Source organism: Canis aureus, chromosome 24 (assembly GCF_053574225.1).
Source record: "Canis aureus isolate CA01 chromosome 24, VMU_Caureus_v.1.0, whole genome shotgun sequence".
Taxonomy (NCBI): Eukaryota; Metazoa; Chordata; class Mammalia; order Carnivora; family Canidae; genus Canis; species Canis aureus.
Window position 1 is genome coordinate 35,758,174 of NC_135634.1, and position 23,255 is coordinate 35,781,428.

Sequence of the window (23,255 nt, forward strand, 5' to 3'; positions counted from 1 at the left end):
TCCCTGGTATCCAGATTTATTTTATATTCTCTTCCAAGGGGGATTTGGGGGTTTGGAGGAGCGGGTGAGACAGGAGGGCAGCACACCTCAGTCTCCCCAGAAAACACTTGGGGCGGCGGCCAGTTCTCTGAGGCTCAGCCCTTCCTGGGCACTGCAGCAACACGATGACACGCACGGCCCAGGCCCAGGTCTGGGCAGCCTCTGGGAAGAGGGGGCGTTCAGGCAAGGCCTCTTGCCAGGGCTTAGGCACTAAAGAGGTGCTGGGTCTCTCTCCCACTTCACTCCCAAGCCCAGCTGGAAGCAGGAAGACAAAGGGGGCAGCAGGCAAGTTGGAGTGAAAGAGGAGGACTCCCCCCTGCCGCCCCCCCAGGCAGAGGCGGCCTTTGGTCTCTGTTAGGTTAGGAAAGCTGGTTCTGGGTAGAGGAACCCCATGGGGGTGAAGCTGGGAGCCAGTCCCTGTTAGAGGAAACGCCATAGCAAGGCAGGGGGGAGCGGGGCTCCAGGGTCTGGTCTCAATAAGGCCTGGAAACAGTCTCCACTTCAAAGCAGACCTCTATATTTGAGGGGTGTGGTAGGGGGGGAATAAAAAGGCTGCTGGAGGAATGTTTGTGAGTTGTGGGTGGGAAGCGTTCCAGGGGGCTTTGAGGGGGGCTCCAAAGAATGGTTGCTGGGGTAGTCTGCAGATGCCAGCAGCTCGGGTCTTGGGGAGAGGATGAAGGGGGATCCTCTTTCCTTCCTGTAAGTGCTACTGCTCCGCACCCCATCCTGGCTGGGCTCTGAGTTGCCACGGAGACGACTCACACCGGAGCTACATAATTTCCAGGGAATGTCCCAAACTTCTGGGTCCTCCGAGAGACACCTGAAAGAGAGAAAGAGGAAAGGCATAAAAGGCATTCCCTGGACTTTAGGAGGAAGGTCGGGGTGAGGGATCTTCTCCCTACTGGCAGTGCCTAGAACTGCAGGTGGAGTCCCCCACCCAGGGAGGGAGGATTTATTTTACTCGTTTCTGCCCCCTAGTGAGCAGATGGGCAAAGCTACACTTTTTTTTTTTTAAGCTACACTTATTTATTTTTTACTTTTTTTTTTTTTTAAGATTTTATTTATTCATTCATGAGAGACACACAGAGAGGCAGAGACACAGGCAGAGGGAGAAGCAGGCACCACATAGAGAGCCCAACGTGGGACTCGACCCAGGGTCCCCAGGATCACACCCTGGGCCGCAGGCGGCACCAAATTGCTGCGCCACCACGGCTGCCCAAAGCTACACTTTTTAAATGCAAGGACTAGGAATTGAAGTACTCTAGAACTTTGCACTCAGCCCTGAATTACCCCGCCTTCCTCAGGAATGCCAGGAAGCAGGAGGGTGAATCCAGAACTTAAATGCAGAGGAAACTCACTGGTCTCACCTTCAATTTAGAGATGGGACAGGCAGGCAAGGCCTAAAGAGAAGGCCAAGTGAATCCCCAAAAAGCACTCTTGCTTAGAGGGAGAGGTGGGAGTAAAATCCAGGCCTCGGGTCTGCTACCACCCCAAAGAAACCCGTGTTCTGGGGTGGAGAAAGGAGAGTGCTAAAAGATATAGGAATGTAAAATGAAATTAAAGTCCTGAACCTTCCCTTCCTTGCAGGCTGGCATCCTGACTTCCTTCCGGGCAGCCCTTGCTCACCCTGCCGCCCCCCAGGTCTTGCTGACACAGTCCTGCTGCCTGGGATGCCTCATTTGCCCTTCACGGCCTCGCTCCCCCACTTCCTCCAGGAAGCCTTCCCTGATCTGCACTGTCTGAAATGATAACCACTAGCCACATGTAGCTGCTGAGCACTTGAAATGTGCTAGTCTGACCAAGACACTGAACTTTCTTAACCTTTCCTCTGAAAGCACTTATGGCTTTAATATCACAAAACGGCACTTTTTCTTCTTGTCTATATTTGCACAATTTTATTAGTGGTATTAAAAAAATTCAAATGCAGGGGCGTACACAGTAAAATGATAATGTGCCCCCGAGCCCACCCCTCCAAGGCAAGAACTGTTAACAGGTTGGTGCTCCATCATCACTGGTGTGTCCTAAACTTGGTGGGGAATGAGGTGCTAGGATTCAGATGAGAAAGGGTGGGTTGCCAGGTCAAGAGACTGCCTGCCCTTGGGGCCACCTCTGCTCTAGCAGCCTTGCCACCCTTTAAGCTCTACAGTCTGCTGTGGGAGGGGGCTTCGGGCTGTTCACTACTCTTTGAGGACAGCCCCTTCCTCTGAAGCTGAGGCTGGCCCTGCCCACTCTGAGGACAAGGCCTTGTGAAGCCTGCTGGCTTGGTCACCTTGAACCAGGCCAAGGCCAACTTGAGGCTTCCTGCTTCAGTCCTTTCATGAACTGCCCTAGGGCCAGCCCTGACGACTGGCTCTTTCTCTACTCTGTCCCATGGGGGGTGGCAGGGGCAGCTGCTAACTGGGGGCAGGGGATGGGTGATACATGCGTGTGAGATTCAGTCCTTTCCATCAGGAACTCAGTGTCTCAAGAGACAGGCCCTTCCTTGCCAAACTGCTCCAGAGACAGGTGAGCGGTGGGAAGGAGCAGGGGTAGAAGGTCAGGAGCCCTGCTGCCCCGAGTCTGTACTGACTTCAGCAGTGACCCTGGGCTCGTCTGTCAGACCATGAATCTTTGCTCAATCAGCCCTGGCAGGCAGTGACAGTCCACCCAAATCTCCCCAGCAACCCCAAGGTACTCCCTTCTAACTTGCCCCCAAGTCATCTTCCCCAGGATCCTGGGATACTCCCTCTGGTCTGCCCCCCCAGCTACCCCACCTGGGGACTCAGAGGTACCCCCTTCTGGTCCGCCCCTCAGCCCATCCCCTGGGGACCCTGAAATACCCCTTCCAGCCTGCCCCCTCCAGGCCCACATACCCACAAACCAGCCGTCGTCACACTGCTGCATGACATCCACCCGATCCCCCTCCTGTAGCTCCAGCTCATCCTCATTCTGGGGCCTGTACTGGTACATCGCCCGATACCTGTGGGAGACAGCATCGCGGCAACTACTAGAGCCCGGCCCCTGCCTCAAACCAGGCCCAGAGTCTAACCCAAGTGTTGCCACATCCCCCGGATTTTCCAGATGATCCCATTTGCCCTGGCCCAGCTCCTAGAATGCTGACTCCCATCTGGCTTCAGCACATTCTTCCCCAGGCCTGCTCCCTGCACTCTGAGCCCTAGCCACCCCAGCATCTCCTCTGAGTTCCCACTGCCTCCAAGTTCGTTCTACTGGTTTCCACACTTCACGCATACACACACTGACCACAGAGCTGGAAACCCAGTGAGGAGACTGAGGCCCAGGGGGCAGAGAATGGGAGGCTTGTTTTAAGGCTGTAGGGCTGTCAGGGACAGGTGAGGACCACCACAGACAACCCATAAGTGCCGGAGGTAGGAGTCACCAAATCCATCTTAGGGGGGAAGGGGCAGACTATGGTCAATGTGCGTAGTAGTGCCTGCCAAGCAACACTCTACCCCTGATCCAGCATCCCCAGATGGTACTCACGGGGTCCAGTGTATCTGAGTGGTGGTGGTGGGGGTCCCCAGGTCCAGGGGACGGCTGGAGTCTCCAGGATGGGACAGAGTTGACCCAGGGGTGCTGAGACCCTGGGTGTCCATAGGAGGAAAAGCAGGCACACGCAAGCATGAGGGAGGAGAAGTGCGATGGGCCCTCCCACCTGTCCTGCAGCAGCGTTCTCATATTGCCCCGTCTCATCCTCTCAACCCCCACGGTCTGTTCGACAGTTTTGCTTCACAGGCGCCAAGAAGCTGCGGCCCAGGTAGGGTAGGTGACTGAGTCTAAATGCCAGCACAAAGCTGGGAACGGAAGCATCCCACGCGCTGGCTTGAGCCTGCTCACAGGGGTTTCCTGAGTGAATGGATGAGTGTGGGAGCGAATGTACTCGTTTACAGGCCACATCAGTATGAGGACCAATGAAATCCTTTACCTGTTGGCTACTACAAACTTTTAGGTCAAACCCACCCAAGTACCCTCCTCAGGGGGAATTACTACCCCTATTCCACAGCTGAGAAAACCCAAATCCAGAGAGGGTAAGAAATCTGCCCAAGGTCACACAGCAGGTGAACGGCAGACTTCTGACTCCCACGTGACCATGTCCCAGAAATTCCTATTGGCAAATCACAAAAGCGGAATCTATAGGGTCAGGAGGCCTGCGCTGGCTTTCAGGTCATTCCTAGAGCTGGCTGGCTGCCCCATGCCTCCGTGGGCTGCAGCTGTGGCTCAAAGGCCAACCAGGGGTCTGAAGGCCACAAGGCCAGGGTGGCTCTGTGATGCAAGGCTCTCGGTCCGGGGCAGACCAGGAAGGAGTCCAAAGTGCAGACCCACTTGGTGGGAGGAGCAGGGAAATGGAGGAAATGGTGTGGGGAGCAGGGGTCAGCTCTCTAGCCCAAGGCAGATCACCCTACCTGGGTCTGGGCTCTGGGCTCCTGGGTGGGGAAGGAGAAGCCAGTGCGGCGGGGGGAGGTCCGGCTCCCCCAGTCGGTGGGATCACCTGGGCTGTGTGGTGTCAATGGGGAGCTGGAGTGCCGAGCCAGATGGGCGGTGGTGGTCAGGCGCGGTGACGCGGGGAGCTGGGGACCATCGTCACTGATCCGGAGCCGGGGCTCACGGCACACCTGCACGTAGCTGGCAGGGAAGATGCCCTGGCGCCCGGTGCCTGAGATACGCCCCTCGTACCAGTTCTCATTCACCTTGCGGATGAGGCAGATGCGCTCCCCCTGGAGGGGCAGGCACAGGGGCATTAGCATCTGCAAGGCCCTCCTGGGCATCATGCCCCGAGGGGAGGGGCCTGTGTGGTCTGTCTCATTTAGACCTAGCGCCTTGCACAGAGTGAGCAGGTCAGCAGGAAGTCACGGGCACATCACGAGGCAGTGGTAGAGTCAGGAGCCAAGCCCAGGCCGCCTGAAGAAGCCCAGAAGTCTAGGCTCTTCCCACAACATGCCGCCCTGGGTGTGGATCAGGTCCTGCCTCTCTGGGAAGCCTATCTGACACGCACCCCTCTGACTTCATAGCATCCTCTCCCCAGAGTTCTGGTGGCTATGAACAAATCGGGCTTTGCCAATTCCAAGTTGGGCGGCACTGGACCAGTTACTTTGCATCTCTTAGCCTAGTTCCCTCACGTGTTAAGTGGAAAGAACAATCCTGTTGCTGTGAGGAGCAAAGGAGATCAGCGACAGATGGTAAGAAGCACTGGACAGTCATCGGCCACCACTCCTGTCCCTGCCTCCTCGCTGGTGATCCATCACCAGTGCATCAAAAAACAAACTCTCCGAGGGCAGCCAGCACATCCTCCAACCTACATGCTCACTGACATTAGGTGAGGCTGCCCTGGGGAGGGTGGTTCCCTGCCCCCCACCTCTCTCCACCCAGCCACCTCCCTCCTTGTCTCCTTGGGGCTAGTTCTTCTGGAGGATGTTCTCTAAGGGCATGCCCCAAAAATCAACCAAAGAGAGACCAGTTCTGTTTCCTAGGACAACATTTTTCAAACTTACCCTGACTATGATCTATAGTAAAAAATATGTCCTAATAACAACCCAGTATACACACATGTGCATGGGTACATATGTAACCGCTTAAAAGTTTGATAAAATAGCCTTTTTACATGCAAGACATTCTAACACTTCCTTTCTGTTCTAAAAATGCTCACAGCCTATCAACCTGCAACTGAAAAAAAAAAAAAAAACACACAACCACAACTACTCTAGAAGTTTCAAACTTTTTAAAAAATGGGCTAAATTAAGGGAAACATAGATAAAGAGATTAGGGAAAATTTTAAATACTGGCTGAAGATTGGTGCACCTGACTCTTTAAAAAGATGTTTTTACTACACATATTTACCTATGTCTTCACCTCCCCCCTCACCCCACCCCTACTTCCTGCCTGGCCTTACCTTGCGGAAGGACAGCTCCACCTCCAGATCCCCCTTGAAAGTGTACTGGGCCACAGCTTCTCCATACTCCAGCACCTGGTAGGTGGGGGGCTTGATGGGCTTAGGGATCTCATCTGCAGGCAGCACCTACAGGAAGAAAGTTCATGAGAAAGACTCAGCCTGGATATCAATTGGGCACAGGTAACAAAGAGAAGATGGTATGGGCACGATCTGCCCCCAAGGCCAGCAAGGACACAGACACCAGCCACAAGCTTGAGGGTAGCCAAGGGGTGGTTAGTCCCAGAAGGCTACTAGAGGAAGAATTTCCCCAGGAGGTATGCAGAGTAGGCAATGACAAGCCAAAGATGGAAACCAGTCCTAAGAGACAGCATATATTGGAGCCCAGATGTACATGAGGAGATCCAAAAAGCAAGGCATAGGGATGCCTGGGTGGCTCAGCGGTTAAAGCATCTGCCTTCGGCTCAGGGTATGATCCTGGGGTCCCGGGATCGAGTCCCACATTGGATTCCCTGCAGGGAGCCTGCTTCTCCCTCTGCCTATATCTCAGCCCCTCTCTCTGTCTCTCATGAATAAATAAATAAAATCTTAAAAAAAAAAAAAAAAAGCAGGGGATAGCTGTAACCTGATCTAAAAGTGAGGATCTAACTTTTTGTTTTTAAGATTTATTTACTTGAGAGAGAGAGAGAGCTTGAGCTGGGAGGGGGGCACTGGCAGAGGGAGAAGCAGGCTCCCCACTGTAGAGGGAGCCCAATGTGGGGTTCGATCCCAGGACCCTGAAATCATGACCTGAGCTGAAGGCAGATACTTAACTGAGCCACCCAGGCACCCTGAGGATCTAACATTTGACCACTGCTGAGAACCAAATGTCTCTCTTCCCCCCACCTTTCTACCCCATCAGGTACCCAAAATTCCCATGTTCTCTCTGCTTCACCCTACTTATAAAAAAAATCAAGAAGCTAGTAAACTAGTTCATACTAAGAAGTAAATTACTAATACCACGGAATGCTGTATATACTTGGTGGAATTTCAGAATCAGAGAAACTGTTTTGAAGGTAGGGGAGGCCTACTAATGCTTATCAAATCAAGAGCCTGAATTAAACAACAGCCCAATCCATGGGTCAAAGAGGAAGTCACAAAGGAAATGAGAAAATAATTTGAGTTGAATGAAAAAAAAAAAAAAACTCACAAAATACCAAATCTGTGGGGTGGAGTTAAAGCACTGCTTAGAGGGAAATTTATATCATTAAATGCTTGTATAATATTTTTAAGTAAACTCTATCCCCAACGCGAGGCTCAAACTCACAACCCCAAGATCAAAAGTTGCATGCTCTACTGACTGAGCCCGCCAGACACTTCTGGATCTTGTACTCAACCACTTGTCTTTGAACCTTAGCAAGTGCTTCTGTAAAACGGGGACGACTGATCACTTCTCAGGTTAATGAGAAAAGCAATGGAGGTAATAGGCGTGAAGGATGTGATGAATGTATATGTGATTTGTAAGCTGTCACACACTTCGTGCTTTTTCCCCGTTGCCTTCATTATCCTTCCCAAAGACAGCTTGAGAGAGGTGGATGCTGAATGGTGGAAGTCTGGCCTGGTGGCCTCTGGTGCAGGAGCCAGAGGTTTCATTTGGTTCCCCATGGGCTGGGCTCCACCTTTAGTGTTCATTTCAGAAACATGTCCTGAGTGCAAGCAGAGCACTGGGCCAAGAGCATGAATGAGGCTGGCTTGCCCCAGCCTCCTGGAGTTCACAGTTTTACCTATCAGGAAGCCTGTCAGATGTAGGTTATCTCCAGAGAGAGGCTATGGAGGGGATAAAGGGATCTGCACTCTAAGTCTCTGCAAACCCATCCACCCTCCCAGCTGGGCTCTCCTTTGCACCCCTGCTTACCTCCACATAATTAGCAGGGAAGATGCCCAGGCGGCCATGGTGTTCCCCCTCCAGCCAGTTCTTGTCCACCTCCTTGTGGATGTAGACAATATCACCCTTCTTCAGAGTCAGCTCCCTGCAGGCCAGTGCAAGGATGTCCAGCAAGGTGAGCTCCTCCCCATCCTCCTTCCCTTCAGACCCTGTCTAGTGCACCCAGTCTCCTCCACCCTCTGGGGGAGACCACTCCTCCGTGGGGTGCAGAGACATGTGGGGTGGGGGTGGGGTGGAGAGAGAAGGGCGCTTACTTGGGGGACTGTGCCTGGAAGTCAAACTTGAGTCTGGCAGCTTTCCTCTGGGCAGAGGGAGAGGACAGAGGCAGGCACCTTAGTCAAGCAGGTGGCAGGTCCAGAACAGCCAACAGGAGATCCATCCTGGATCCCCATGCACTCTGGTCCGAGTAGCTCCCATCCCTGCTTACCTTCTTCTCTTCCTTCCTGACTGGGCTGGCCCCGCGTTCAGTGGCCTTAGGGTCTGTGGAAAAGTGCGACCTCAGCTGGGGAAGGCCACGTCTGGGGGGCGGGGTTGGGATGGGGTTCTGCTCCCCCCACCCCAGGACATGGACCAGTGGAAGCAGGGTGCTCTATGACCGCCCGCTCCCCACAACCCCACAGCGGGGGGGGGGGGGGGGGGGCACGGTGGCAGGCCTCCAGGTGAGAGAAAGTGCAGGATCCAGTGCTTACCTCGGGCCGACGAAGGGTAGACAAAGTCCCTACGACCTAGGAAGGGGCTCGCTCCATCCGCCATTCTGTGGGGGCTCAGAGGCCGGGAGGAACCCTGGTAAAGTGCATTCGGGGAGCTGGTGCTCCAGGCGGAGGCCGGGCTGCGCGGGGACGCGGCGCGTGAGCCACCTGTCGGGGCCTCGCACCGCAGCCACTCACCCCGGCCGCCCGGATGCGTCCCCCCTCCCGCCGCCCCCAAGGCGTCTCCCGGTCCCGGGGTCGCCGCAGGACGTCCTACTTCCCCCGCAGCCCCGGCAGGACAGGGTGCGGCCCGGGCCGCGGGGGGCGGGAGCGCGCGTGGGAAGCGCGAGGCTCCCCCGGGCGCGGGCCGCGGCCCCCCAGGCCCTGCGCGGGGACCGGGGACGGGGACGGGGACCGGGGAGGGGGACGGGGACGGGGACGGGGACCGGGACGGGGACGGGGACGGGGACGGGGACCGGGGAGGGGGACGGGGACGGGGACGGGGACGGGGACGGGGACCGTCCCCCCGCGCGGCCGCCCGCCCGCCCGCCCGCCGCCAGGCCCCTCCTCCGCGCCCTCGCCCGGCTCCCCCCGCCCCGCGCCACGTCCCCCGCGCCCCGCCCGGCCGCGAACTCACCGCGCTGGGGGCCGCGGCTCCCGGGACCGTCGGGGCGCCTGGGAGCTCTGTGCGGGGACACGGGGCGCGGTCAGGGCCCGGGGCGCCGGGTTCCCGCGGCAGCCGAGGCCGCCGCCTCCGGAAAAGTTTGCGGCTCGGCCGCAGGAGGGGTGGGGAGGGCAGGGGAGGGGCGGGAGGGGCGGAGGGACGCGGGGTCCTAGAGTCTGCCGCGCAGGAACCCGGGAGGAACAACGCGGGGGGCGGGGGCGGGGGCGGGGGCGGGGCGGAAGAGTGGAGGCCGGCCCAGGAAACCCGGCCCGGGTAGGTGGGGGTCCCTGCGGGCGGGGGGGGGGGCGGGGGGAGCGGGGGCCCCCAGCACCCCGCACCCCGCCGGCCGGCTGACGTGGAGTCGCCTGGAAGGGTTCTTAGGGGTCACTTGGAAAAGTCAACGCCCTGCATTTTATACAGGAGACAGCAGTCCGGGATGAAGTCCGTCCAAGGTCGTGCCGAGCGCGCCGGGGGCGACACCTCCGCTTTGCCTGCCCCTCCCGCCCACGCTCGGAGGCCGTGCGGGGGACTCCGGGTCATCCGGGAGGGGACTGGGGGGCCGGTACCTTCGGGGACGGCTGCCGGGTCTCAATGGCCCGCAGGTCCTTGTCCAGCTCCGCACTCAGCTTGGCCAGCTCTCTCTCCAGCAAGACCTGGGGGCGGATTTATGGGGAGAGACCCGGGCAGCGGGGCGCGGCGGAGGGGTGGAGGGCACGGTGGGGGAGCACTGGTCGCAGGTCAGATGTGAGAAACCCAGGGGGCGGCAGGACGAAGCAAAGCACACTGTGCCTGGGTAAAGGGCAGGCTCGGGGCACAGGGCCAGGCCAGGCTCCCGGCCTGTGGGCCTGCCCAGAGCTGTGTCTCAGGGTGTCAGGATGGCCCATCCACAGCTCCTCGCTGGCCCCTCCCATCTGACCTGGCTCACCCATCCCTACTCCCATGATAGTACCTTAGTACTTCCTGTTGGTGCCTTTTGTCCGTTCACTTCCCTGTTCCAGAGCCTATAGAGCTCCCTATTTCCTCCCTCACCAAGTTGCCGGCGGCTTTCCACAGCCTGTGCTCCACCGGCTTTCCCTCCTTTGCTTCTGCATCTCCCTCACACTGAGCTGGCTGTCTGCCAGAACCAAGCCCTCCCAACTCTTGAGACCTCAGCTCCACCTCCAAGAATACTTCCTGACAAGTCCACACTGACCACTCCTTTCTCTGCTGCTGCTCTGGTCAGGGGACATGTATTCAACACATCTTTGTGGGCAGACTGTATGCCAGGCACTGTCCCAGGTGCTGGGGATACAGAGGCAAACTGTATGGGACTGGAGAGGGTCAGAGCTTTGGGTCTCTGTTTTTGCCCATGGTAACTGGGGCTAACACCACCCCAAAGTCTCCCTCACTCATCCCCCTGCATAGCTGTCTCCCTCCTCCTCCAACCTGTCCTGCAGGACTCACCTCAATGGGCTGGGAGGGCTTCTCAACAGGGTCATCCACTAGTGGTTTCTTGGGCTAAAGGTGGGAAGGGTGAGTCAGAGGGGGTGAACTCACTTTCCAAAATGCACTAGCTAAAGAGTATCTTCACTCTTAGAGGGCCAGGAGGACACTTACCTTCTGTCCAGTTTCTAGTTCTTGCAGAAACTGGTTCCAAGAATCTTCCGTCCAGACATTGTCTGCTTTCTCTTGGCGTTTGGGTACCTGCATGGAAGTAGGTGGGCATCAGCTTAAGCAGAGGGGTACCAGGACACTGTCCAGGCTCAAAAAGCAGGCTTGTAGGCCCCTGCCTCACCTCTATGCCTGCCAGTGCCCTCCTAAGGATTCTGGGCTCTCCTGGCTACATAGGACAGGCCCCAAACTGAAAGGGCATTCATTATCTGTGCTCTTCAGCAGAGGTGTCTGGCCCAAGAGCACAGCAGTGAGGAGAGGATGCCGGGCAGGCTACCTGCTTTGGGGTCTGGTGTAAGGAGGAGGGTGCTCCAGGATTACAGTTGAAGGTACTTCTAGGAAACTCTTCGGAGGGGTTCCAGCTTCTTCTAAAGAAAGGGGAGGACATCTCTTCAAGTTTCCTTTTAGGGAGACTGAGGCATGAGTGAGAACACCACCATCCCCATCCCCCTGCACTATGGGTTCCAGCCTGCGAAAGCACTGTTACATCGAGGAGTTATGAGCTCTAAGTTCAGATGACAGCTCCACCACTTAGCTGTGACCTGTTGGTGAGTTACAGAGCTCTCAGAGCCTCAGATTCAATACCTGTAATATGAGGAGGAGACCCACCTTCATGAGAGTGTGGTGAAGCTCAGGTGAGGGAACACATGTGAGGCACCCAGGAGGCCTAACACATGCATCTGTTCCATGAGTGGCCAGTCCCTTCCCACTGGTTTTGGTGAAATACGCTACATTTGTGTTCAGTCTGAACCCACGCTGTGGCTATGTATGTCTGTGCAGCTTTGATGAAGCTGGTCTTCCTGGCTGTCACAGTCAAGCGGTCTTGCTCACATGCCCAAGGATATGGGTGGGATGACATCCTAGTCTGAAAACCAGGATAGAGCAACGGGCCTGCAGCCTTGACTCAGGACCCCGGGCAAACTATTTCTGCTCCCTGAGCCTCAGTTCCCTGGGGGTGCTGGATTCAGTGATGTCATCTGTGAAACCACGCCAGCCACCAAAGCTCCACGCTGTCACGTTTGCCTTCATTCCCCTCCAGGGCTCCTTTCTTGGCTGGCCCAGATGCTCCAGCCTCTGTTGAGTCAGAATGTTTCCACCACTGTACCAAGCTTATCAAATGATGGAATGTCTGACCAGAGGGTCAGGATTTATTGGCTGTAACTATGACTCTATTCTCTATTTTAGCAATAATAATATTAGTAATACCACTGATAATGAGAACAGAACATATTATTCCTAACTTAGGGAAGCTCTAGTCATAACTGAGCCTGTATATTAATAATATCCGTGGCTCAGTTGGTTAAGCATCTACCTTAGGCTCAAATCACAATCCCAGGGTCCTGGGATCGAACCCTGCATTGGGCTCCCCGCTCAGTGGGAAGCCTGCTCCTCCCTCTCCCTCTGCCTACCCCCCCCCCACACTCATGCTCTGTCTCTCTCAAATAAAGAAAGAAATCTTTTAAAAAATAATAATACGTGGAGATTTGCTATGTGCCTAAACTCTCACAACCACCCTGTCAGGGTCCCCACTTGGCAGATGGCTAAGATTGGTTATGTTGCCCAAGATCACATGGCCAGTGACAGTGTACCAGCTTGAATCTGAACTCTGGGCTCAATCATGAGCTCTTAACCTCTATCTTATTGATGATGCCAAGAGCCACAGGCCAGGTATGGCCATGCTAATGAGGTTAATCCCTTCCTACAAAGGAATAAGAAACTCATGGATTTCATTTTGAGGCAAAGCTCCTGATTCTCAAGGTCTGGTTGAGCGCCCCCCACCCCCCCACCCCTCATCCCACCCCAGGACCCCAGCAGCCTGGGCGGGGCTTGTGTGGTTTGTGCAGGGCAAAAGAACTACATTCTTCACTCATGTGGAAGGGTTCCTCACTCATCCTCATCTCCCCTGCCTTTGAGGAAAGTTGGGATCATCTATACCCCTGTTTTCTCCCAGGATTTGGAGTGAATTGCCACAGGTCCACACCTACCCATGGGCCACCCCACTTTCCATCGCATTATGACCTGTGGATCTTTGGCGTGATGAGTTCCTGCTGCCAAACACAAAAGCATCAGAGGCATTCCTGACTGGAAAGGGGTGCTTAAGTCCACCCCTGCCCGCCATTCCCCTTTGGCCCTGGCAGGGAACAAAGAGAGTATCTAGGGTAGGGACCCTAAGAAGGAGCAGCAAACTGTGGAATGGGGTGGGGGGGAAAGGCTGCACTGGCTTTGGCCACCAGGGGGTGCCAGTCCCCTCCAGGAAGCCAGGGCCCCTCTGCAGCCTGTGGGCCCTTTCCCAGGATGGCTCACCCACTCAGAGAAGAGGCCTGGCCCGGCCTGGCAACTGGTCTTTGCTGGGGCCCTGGATGCCTTGAGTCTGTAGAGGCGGCACAGGAGGAAGGCACTGAAGGTGGGAGAAGACAGGCCAGGGGAGGTGAGAGCTGAGCTTGAGGGTACCCAGGTGAGCACTGAAGATTCTGGAACCCACTTCCACACATGCTCTTGGGTGGTTTGTGGGAACAGGGCTGGGGATGCTCTGGACCACTATATGGGGGTTTCGCATCAAGAGCTTTACACTCTTTACTAAATCTTCACAACTCTGGGGGCAAGGAGTATCCCCATTTTACAGATGAGGAGAGAGAAGCCCCGAGAAATCATAGCCAGGGCCAGGACACTCTCAGGAAAGTGAAGCTGAGGCTCTTAACTGCCACCTACTGGGAAATTTGGAGCTCACCGAAAATGGGTATATGAACTTTTCAAGTTGAACTAAGCAACTGGGGAGCCTCAAAGCCAGACATAGCTTGCCACACCACCCCCCTCACCTTTGGGTGATTCCTCAAAGTTCCAGTCCAGCTGCAGGTCTGTGGGAGCAGAAAGGACCAGATCAGAGGTGGGGCAGCAAGCGAGGATGGAGAGCCTTGTGAGGCTGCCTCAGCTGCTCCCAGCCATCTCCCTGCCTACAGCAGGGGCCGAGGGGCTGAGTCAGGGCCTGAAGAATGTCCCGAGGGAGGCAAGGAATTAGGAGGGCAGTTCTCTGGAGGGTTTGAAATGCCTCTGGCAGACTTAGGGCCTGAGTGAGCCAACCCCGGCAGTGGACTTGCCCAAACCCTCCTGCTCCTCCCTCCCTGCATTCCCACACACACCCTAGCCCTGACCTTTGTAAACCTGCCCTCACCATGTCAGGTTGGAGAAATTCCACTTCTCCTTCTCCCTCTTTCCTTTTCCGCACCCCTTCTAAATGCTTGTCCTTCCTCCTGTGCCCAGACCTACTCCTCATGGTGCTCATGACTTTCCCGGGCCTCTTTGGAAAAGCAACTGCCCAACCAACCCACTCGATCCCCTTGGCATGCAGACGTGCCACAACAGCACTTGTCTTAAATACAAACCAAAATGCCTCTCTCCAGATCCCATACTGTCCTCCAGCTCCTGGACTATTTTGCTTTCCTTTGCAGCCAACAATTGCCCATAACTAACTCACCGTCTCCAATTCCCCTTTTCGGTTAAGTAGACTTTCAGCCCAATCACCATTGCCCCAACTGCTCTTAAAAAAAAGACCCCAGTGAGGGGCGCCTGGGTGGCTCAGTGGCTGAGTGCCTTTGGCTCAGGTCATGATCCCGGAGTCCCAGCATTGGGCTCCCTGTGGGGAGTCTGCCTCTGCCTGTGTCTCTGTTTCTCTCTCTGTGTTCTCTCTGTCTCTCACCAATAAATAAATAAAATCTTAAAAAAAAAAAAAAAAAAAGACCCAGTGACCTGCATGTTACCAAATCAAAATACTTGACCCATCAGCAACATCTGTTACAGTAGATCATTCCTCCTTGAAATTCCTTTTCCACTTGGCTTCAGGAAGACAACTCTAGTTTTGCTCCCTGCTGTACCTTCTTAGGCTGCTCAGCTGATGTCTGTTCATCTCTCAAACCTCTGAACATCCAAGTGCCTCAGGGCTCAGTGATTAGGCCTCTGTCTATCTCCCCAGGTGATCCTGTCTAGTCTTCTGGCTTCGAAAACCCCATCTATTGCAGGGATTCACGTTAGAATTAGTTGGGGAGGTTTAAATCAAAATCTCCTTGAGTGAATCCCAGGTACTTCCATCTGCAGCTTAGGCCTCACTGCTGAACTAGAGACTTGCATATAACTGCCTACTTGACATCTCCAATCAGATGGACCTCACTGAAAACTGAATGCCTCTTAGACTGTACCTGCCTCAGTCTTCCTTGAATTTGGAGGCAACATCCTTTGACTTGCTCAGGTTTCAAATCATCCTTGACTTCTTTCCTTCATGCCACATCCAATGTATCAGCAAATTCTCATGACTCTGTCTCCAGATCCCACCAGGCCCGCTGCTACTGACCTGGTTTGAGACACTGCCAGCTTCTAGCCTGGATGAAAGCCAGGTCCCCTAAATGGTCCGCTGTATCCTCCACTGCCTCATCACCCTCCCCCAGCTGGCGCCGGAGGGAGCCTTCAGAGCATGTCATTCTTCTGCTCAGAACCTCCCATTGGCTCCTCAGCTCTTATAGAGTAAAAGCCAAAGCCCTGATCATGGCCCCAAAGGGCCTCCCTGACCAGATCCCATCACTTTGACTCTGTCTCCCACCAATGCTCCTCTCACTCCAGTCTAGCCTCTTCTTGCTGCTCTGGAACAGGCCAGGTCTGCTTCTGCCTCTGGGTCTCTGCTGCTTCCCCTGGCTCTGCAGGACTGGCTCCTCCTTTCCCTTAGCTCTCTGCTCAGATGCCACCTACAGGGCCTTCCCTGACCAGCCTGTACTGGGCACTGACCTTTCCTTTTTCTCCCTTGCCCTTACCGCCATCTGCCATATTAAATATGTATCTGCTTATTCTCATGCCTTAAGCTTCACTGGGGGCAGTGACATTCTTTTTTATTCCCTGTTTTATCTTCAGCACCTAGTATAGTGCTTGTCACGCAGTTATGTGTTTGATAGATGGTCGGGGACGGATTGGACAAATAAGTGACTGCATGGCAGGACAGAAAGGAGTCTGGAGGCACCTCCCCTTTAGCCTCCCTCCCCTGGCCCCAAGGGCTGGAGCCCACTCAGGCAGGGTGTTTTACCTGGCATTTTCCGGTGAATCTGCTGGAACATTCTCCGGTACCAGTCCCTGGGGCTATCAACACTCTGAGATCAGAAAAGACAAAGTCAGGCCGCCCTTTTAATATGAAGCCACGGAAGTTGTTCTTCACAGAGTCCTTTCTCTAGCCACCCTTGAAGCCCCGGTGGGTGGGCTGTTGTGATGGGTCTAATAACAATAACTTCATATAGCATATTACATATGAATGAGGTGTACATAAGGATCTCCCTCAGCGATGATCCCAAGCCCATGAGATTTGGGGTGGTTTCTTTTTTTCTCTTTGCTTTTCTGTATCTCTGATGCTTCTACAACAACTATGTGTTTCTATGTCATGAAAGAATAAATGCAATGACATAGGAGTAGAATGGTGTTTCAAAGCTCCTGCCCCAAGGAGCCTGAAAATAGGCCCGGGAGGTATACTACCAACTTCAGTTTCAGATGGAGAACTGGAGGCATGTGGTGGGCTCGAGATAGACATGGCTGTAGAAGACAGGCAGGCCCTGGAGCCTGGGCCCTGGAGCCTTCCATGCCTGCCACAGTGTAAGGCCTTTTCACCCAGAACTCTGCTGGCTTATCCAGCCAGGTCATGCACTCAGCAGCTGTGCCTGGCCCTGGGGCTGTGAACAAAGGGGGTCCCTGCCCAGGTCAGCCCTTATAGCAGGGGCTCTGTACCTCTGAGAACCTGGTGGCAGGGGCATTCTAGATTCCCCTTCCCCCCTACAGACCACTTGTGCAACTCAGACACACAAGAACACCTGTAATTTTATGTGGTTTATGACACCCCCACCAAACTCATCATGGCAGAACCCCTGTTTTAGTCTGAAATGGCTTGGGTGCATTCTTTGCGGCTCCCACTCTAATTCACAGAAGTGGAGCTCAGCGTGGGTCCCCGGGCCCCATCTATCAGTTATCAGTGGCCCGCAGCCCTGGACTCACAGATCGGGGGGCAATAGGCATGCCGGTCTCATCCACAGGCCCGATTCCCTCGTACTTGACCCAACGCTTGTCCTGACGCTTGTTGTCCTTGGTCCACGTAGCTGACCAGTTCTGGGGATGCTGGGAGGCAGGGGTCTTCTGGCTCCCAGAGGGCCGGCTCCCAGGACCTGGCCAGGTCTGATACCAAGCAGGGTCTGTGGGAGTGAGCAGCACCACATTAGCAATCGGCAGGGGCACCCCCTGGACTAGTTTGGGCCTTAGCTCTTCAGAACTTGATCCCATGGGTTCAAAAGTTTCAACATCTTGTTTGTTTGACTTGATGAAGCAGACTCTACAGACTTCCCCATCCCCAGAAGGACCACACGACGTTGTTTATTTTTTAGTTAAAGTGAATGAAAATGGATTTTGTCTTGGGGGGACATCTGTGCCCACATGTGCCCTATCCTTTCCACAGGCTGTCCTAAAAGTCTTCAGAGTGAGGGCTGGGAATCATTACTTGCAGAGAATGCTGGGGATAATCCCAGCTGAGAAGGCAGCAGGGTGTGGCAGACAAGACGCTGGGCTTGAAGGGGATAAAGGATTCAGGTGCCAGCTCTGCCACCTACTGGCTGTGTGACCTGGGGTACGGCAGGCAACCTCTCAGTGCCCCTGCTTCCACTCCTGTAAAAGGAGGATAATCTTGGCAGACATCCAGGAAGAGCTAGTGTGTGTGACCGTGCCCAGCAAGGTGCCTGACACATAGTCACTTGGCTCCTCATAAGGGACAGAAACTCATTCACCAGACATGGCAACTGTGTCCTCAACTCCCCTAGAACCTTCAGCCTCCAAGTCACCAGAGTAATGGCAGAAGGGCTTCGGGGCTGGAACGACCAGGGTTTGAATCTCAGCTCAACCTCTGCAACTGAACATCTCTGAGACTCAGGTTCCTCAGTGGGAAGATGTTGACAATTGTATCTTATCTTTCCAGGACATCAAGGGATTATATGAGATAAGGCTTGTAATATGTCCCACATGTTCCAAGGGTTCAACAAGTTAAATGAATAAACTATTTCACACAGTGCCTGCCTCAGTGGGATGCTCAAGAACGGATGTCTCCCTCCTCAGGAAAGGGGCCTCCCGGGTAGACCTGTACCCAGGAGGTCCTGGGATCTTTTGGATCCCATGGCCCAGACTGGTGTGACTTGCAGGAGCCCAGGAGCTGACAGGCTCTCAGAGCTGCCTTTCCAAACTTCTGCTTGGCTGGTGAGTACAGACCACAGCAGCCCTCAGGGCCTCTCATGGGGTTTGGCCTCGTACTCTTTCTGCAACCAACACATGGTCACATCCCTCCCCCTTCCATCCCCAATCCAAGCTATTCCGCAGCCTGCTAGAGGTCCCGCTGCCTCCCAAGGCTGTGTCCCCTGCACACTTCCTTCCCCTGGCTCAGGGGGGGCAGGGAGAGGGGAAGGCATGCGTCAGCCTGTTCTCTCCCACAGCAGATTTCACACTCACAGCGCTCACATAGAGAAGGGCAGCTAGCTGAATGCAGAGCCCAAGACCTTGAGAGCCCTTCATGCCCCTCCTGACCCCCCTGCCCATCACAGGGTGGTGGCCAGATGGCAGGGAGGCTCTGATCCCCCCAACCCCGACATGGAGCTCCCAGAGCAGGTTTTCCTGAGCAGACCCACCTGGGTGCCGGGAAGCATCTCTCCTCTGGGGGAAGTACCCATTGCACACGGTCCTGGGCGCAGGGTCATGAAACTGGAAATTAAGGGTGTTGGAGCCACCATTCCGGATCACAGGCACCTGTGGGGAGGGGCCAGGAGCAGCAGCTCAGGCCCGAAGGTTCCACAGAGGGGTGGGAAGCATGGATACAGTTTACCCCCTGGGAAGGGCTGGAGGGCCACCCTGACCCCTTAGCAGGTAGCCCATCAGGCTCTCTAGAGCTCCCTCCTGCCCTGTCCCTCCATTCCTCTAATCCTCCTGCTTCCCACCCCTCCGCCTGTCCTTCGAGGTCCCCATCAACTCTGCACCCACAGGAGCCCGCTTCTCACTGTCTCACTCACCCGTGCCCCCCGGGAGGATGACCCTCTGTGGGCCCGGAGATGGCCAGGGATGAAGTCGTCCAGGCTCAGCCCAGCGGGGAGGCTGCAAGGCGGGGCCTGCATGCTTGGGTCAAGGTTGGAGGGTTCCGGGTGTGCCAGCTGCTCCTCTGTGCGTCCTCTGCAGGGAAGGAAGGAAGAAGGGAATGACCAGCTGGGCTCAGGCCACCTGTGCCCTCTGGGCTCAACCTTGGGGTCGGGGAGGAGGGGACAGCTGTGGGAGGGGGTCAGGCCAGCTGGGTGGGAGCTCAGGGACCCAGGAAACAGGCTTCTGCGGGCACCGGCCTGCAGGCTGCCCGTGCTGGCTCCCAGAGGCACAATGGGCTGCTTGTTAGGCCGCTGGGCAGGAGCTCCGGGTGGGAGCGGGGGAGGGGGAAGCCAGGCGAGGAGGAGGGGAGGCTGGCCAGGAGTGGGCCTGCTGGACAAAGCCCTGGGCACACGGGCCCGCTGGCCAGCCCCTCTGGGGCTCTCACTGCACAGTGCGGCCTGCTCCCCCAGAGGGAAGGCAGAGGGAACTGGGGCAGCTGGCAGAGGATGTCCTGGGCATTCAGGACTTTGTTTCAGTTCCCCATGCCTCCTCCAGTCCCTCTGTGAGCATCTGCTTGCCAGCAGGCACCACAAGTTTCTTGGGCTGTGGGAGAGGCCCCAGTGACAGCAAGGACACCCGCCCACAGTCCAACAGGGCCAAGGCGATGGGAGGGGGCGGGGCATTTCCAGGCAGCAGGAACCACTCCTGAGCTCAAAGCAGTATCAGCTCCCTTCTTTGGCCTTCTTCCCTGGGACTGATGCCTCAGAGGGCTCAGGGTGCCAGCGAGGGGTGGGATGGAAAGCAAAGCGGTGCACAGCAACAACGTTGGACTTGCTCTTGGAGACGTGGTGCTGAGTGCCCCCCACTCCTACAGTCCCACTTTCTTTTACACCTCCAGGCTGGTTTTGTTTTTTAAGATTTGTTTTTCAATTAATCTCTTCACCCCCAACTGGGGCTTACACTCACAACCCCAAGATCAAGAGTTGCACATGCTACCAGCTGAGCCAGCCAGGTGCTCCTATCATCTAGGTGGCTTTTTGAACAGAGTGTCTTCCTGGCAGAGGGTCTGGCTGGCCAGCCTGGTCCTTCTGCCCCACGCAAAAGTTACCCCAGGCACCAGGATATGGAGGTGGTCAGGCTGTCCAACAGGGCTTTTCTACCCTGTGCAGAGCATGAGCCTCCTTACCTGTGCAGTTGGACTGGACCAGAGCTGAGCCAACCTCCACTGCTGGGGCTGGACCTATTCTGGTGTCTGTGTTTGAGGTTAGGCTTGTGTGTGTCTGTGGGGTTTGGGGGCTCACGAGAAAGCCCAGGGGGCCCAGTGAGGTGCTATGTTTTTGTGTGGTGGGAGTGCAGTGCTGTGAATGTGACTTGTGGGAGATACCATAGGGCTGGGAGGTACGTGAGCAGCATGGAAGCTGTGGGTAGGGAGGGGTGTCAGCTGAATGGTAGTTGGGGGTGGGTGGGTATGCAGTGGGGGTTCATACGGGAAGCACAAGAGCTATGGACACCAGAGGGGGTGAAGGTACAACAGAGGGCTGTGATTACTCCTGTACCAGTTCCTGCTCAGGCCACAAGGGCTGGAGGGTACAGACAAGGCTGGTGGCAGGTCCCTGTCTCTGTTCTGAGTGGGGATTTCGCCTGACATTTGCAAAGACCCACTGGGGACATAGCTATTCCATGCCCATCCCTGGCTGTGGGGGGAGTGAGGGCTGAGGCTGGAGGAGGGGCAGCTCACCAGCTGGATCCAATTAGGACTCTTACCAAAAGCAAAACATGCAGACACACCCCAGTTCCGGCTGTGCTCCCTCCCCTTGAGAGGGAAATTGAGGCAGGGGAGAGCAGGAGATCCAGAGGCCCGGGGCAGGCTGATTCCTAGCAGCCACCCCTCCCTTCCCAGCTGACTGCTTGTAGCCAAGTTGCGAGGTCAGCATCAGCAGTCCCAGCCATCAGCTGACCCCAGCCTCCTTCCCTCCTCCGGTCCCACCCAGTTCTGCTCAAGAGAACTGCCCCCCCTAGCAGGATGGGTAGGACAGGAGATCCCCCAACACCACTCAACTTTTCAGGGGTTGCTGATCCTTGGTGGTCTAGCTTGCCCTCTCCCACACTGTTGCCTGCGGCAGGCACCCCCCAGAGACAGGGGTGCGTGGGCAAGAGCGGGCTAACTTTTGCTCTCAGTGGCGGAGCCAGGAGAAACTAAAAGCGACTTCTGATAGGGAGACGGGGTCCCAGAGGCATTGGTCCCGCACCCGCCGAGGACAGACAGAGAGGGTGCCAGGAAATTCCTGGGGTCCTCCCATAATTCTGGCAGTCCTTCACCCGAAGGGCTGTAAGCTGCGAGGTAGCTCCGCCGCTCGTAGTGGGCAGACTCCTTTCCACCTCCAAGGATGGCCCTGCCCTTGGGGGCTTGGCCCTAGGAGCTTTAGCAGGTATTTTCCAGCCGCAAGTCCACGTGGGCAAGGACAGGATTTCTCGAGTTTTGCCTTTTCCAGATTGAGAGGGGACTCCCACCTCGTTCCCCCCCAGAGCTGCGGACGGGACCCCCCGGGGGAGGAGCGCGCGCCCTCCCCGCCTCCTCTCCGCCCCCTCCCCTTCCGGCACTTACCTTCCCCGGCGAGCAGGTGGCGCGGGCCGAGCACGCCCGGGAGGGCAGGAGCATCTCCGGCCGGCCCCCGCCTGCTGCGGCCGCGGCGGGCCCTCGAGGAGGGCGGGCGGGGAGAAGTCCGGGCCGTGCCGCCCGCCCTCGTGACCGGGTCAGGACGGGCTCCGCGAGGCAGGGCGCCGGAGGAGGACGGGGGGGTCGCCGGGCCCGAGGGCGCGCGGGGCGGGCGGGGGCGAGGGGCGCGCGGGCGGCGCAGCTCGCCTCCCTCCAGTCTGCGCCGCGGGGCCGGCGGGGCGTGCGAGTGCCCTGCGTCGGGGTGCGACGGGGGACGAGGTGGCCCCTGCCGAGGGGGCCGGGCCGGCCGCGGGCGGCGCCGGGAGGGGCCGCCGAGGGTCCCCGGGGAGCCCGCTCCGGTTTCCCAGCTGCCTGCCCGGGCCCCCACCGCAGGGCTGGCGTCGGCCGGGGGGGCGGGGGGGCGAGCGCCACTCAGAGTTTCCAGCGACATTTCCAGCGTGTGGGAAGGGAGCCCTGCACGGCGGAGCCAGGACAGAGGGCAGGGATGATTAAAGATCCCGGGGCAAGCCCGCGGCTGATACCGCGCCGGCAGCTCGGAGACAGGCCCGAGATGCAGACAGGCTGGGGCCGGGATAAGGGCGCCCCGACAAGTGGAGTGGCTCAGCGGACCGAGTTAAGGCCCCGCCGCCTCCTTCCCCTCTTGGGGGAGATTTTGTGCTTTCGTAAGCGCGCGTCCGGGCGTGTGCAAACAAACACACGCACGCAGACGCGCGCGCGCCAGCACATGGGCGGATGCTCACACACGTGCAAGCGCCGCTGAGGGCAGCCTGGGGGAGGAAATCAGCTGTAGGGAGCGGCCCCCTGGGCGTGCCGCGCCCCTGAAGAGGATGAGGGCGGGGTCCCTTTGGCGGGGATGGGGTTACCAGGGTCTTGGTGTTCCCATACACCGTATTTGTTTTGATCTTGCTGCTTTTCCGCTGTTCCCACTGCTCGGACACCAGTCCCAAGAGCCTGCGCCCATTGGCTCCCAAGCCCTCTGGCCCATCTTTCCATCCCCCCCAAGCCTCTGCGTCGGGCGCGGAGCATGGTATAGAATGCCAAGATGCTTCATGAATGTTCACAGCTAATGGGAAAACTGGAGGGCTGCTTCACCCATGGCTTGCCTCTGGGACCCAAGCCCCAAACCAACCAAAATAACAAGTAGTTATTGGGCAATTTTAGATCTATTTTGCGAGGGATCAATGATAATTTATGAAAATATGAAAACATTTATTGCATGTCTACTGGGTGTAAGATTGGTGTCCCAAAGCCACCATGCGCTTAAGGGTGTCTTCCAACCACATCATTCAACTCAGAAGTGGAGAAGGAAGGGAATGAAGAAAAGATGAAAAAAAAAGTTTTTTTTTTAATCCCATTATTGATGCTGTTAGCTTTATCTTTTCTCAGTTCAGTTAAAAGAGCTATTCCAGTGTGGTGAACCAGCTTGAAACAATACCACATGTGAAGAAGGAAGGAGGCACGTTTAGGTTGTGGAAAAGATTGAGAGAGACAGACATGCTGGCTAGCTTCCAGTGTCTACAGGGTAGACATGTGGAAACGGCCTGGCTGCACTAACAGAGGTGGGACCCTTGGGTGCATACTTGGAAGCTGATCCAAAGTTTCCAAGG

General features: G+C 56.4%; 1 protein-coding gene across 14 annotated transcripts in view; it reads right to left on the minus strand.

The window, feature by feature from the left end:
- The window catches only part of SORBS3 (sorbin and SH3 domain containing 3), a 27,960-nt gene continuing 4,705 nt past the window's right edge, over window positions 1-23,255 (minus strand). For 2 of the 14 annotated variants that reach the window (XM_077868874.1, XM_077868863.1), the window contains exons 2-22: window positions 18,908-19,064; window positions 18,530-18,647; window positions 16,863-17,056; window positions 15,910-15,973; window positions 13,664-13,702; window positions 13,152-13,245; window positions 12,833-12,895; window positions 11,125-11,215; window positions 10,794-10,880; window positions 10,641-10,694; window positions 9,764-9,850; window positions 9,171-9,217; window positions 8,534-8,673; window positions 8,272-8,324; window positions 8,099-8,145; window positions 7,815-7,929; window positions 5,924-6,049; window positions 4,440-4,751; window positions 3,520-3,620; window positions 2,892-2,998; window positions 1-859 (exon numbers count right to left, since the gene is read on the minus strand). In XM_077868874.1, the coding sequence (XP_077725000.1) occupies window positions 798-859; window positions 2,892-2,998; window positions 3,520-3,620; window positions 4,440-4,751; window positions 5,924-6,049; window positions 7,815-7,929; window positions 8,099-8,145; window positions 8,272-8,324; window positions 8,534-8,673; window positions 9,171-9,217; window positions 9,764-9,850; window positions 10,641-10,694; window positions 10,794-10,880; window positions 11,125-11,215; window positions 12,833-12,895; window positions 13,152-13,245; window positions 13,664-13,702; window positions 15,910-15,973; window positions 16,863-17,056; window positions 18,530-18,647; window positions 18,908-19,064 (2,158 nt within the window). In that variant the 3' untranslated portion in view covers window positions 1-797. Of the gene's footprint in view, window positions 860-2,891; window positions 2,999-3,519; window positions 3,621-4,439; window positions 4,752-5,923; window positions 6,050-7,814; window positions 7,930-8,098; window positions 8,146-8,271; window positions 8,325-8,533; window positions 8,674-9,170; window positions 9,218-9,763; window positions 9,851-10,640; window positions 10,695-10,793; window positions 10,881-11,124; window positions 11,216-12,832; window positions 12,896-13,151; window positions 13,246-13,663; window positions 13,703-15,909; window positions 15,974-16,862; window positions 17,057-18,529; window positions 18,648-18,907; window positions 19,065-21,576; window positions 21,734-23,255 lie in introns of those variants that run through there. The other 12 variants (XM_077868877.1, XM_077868870.1, XM_077868869.1 and 9 more) reach the window with 12 other exon arrangements.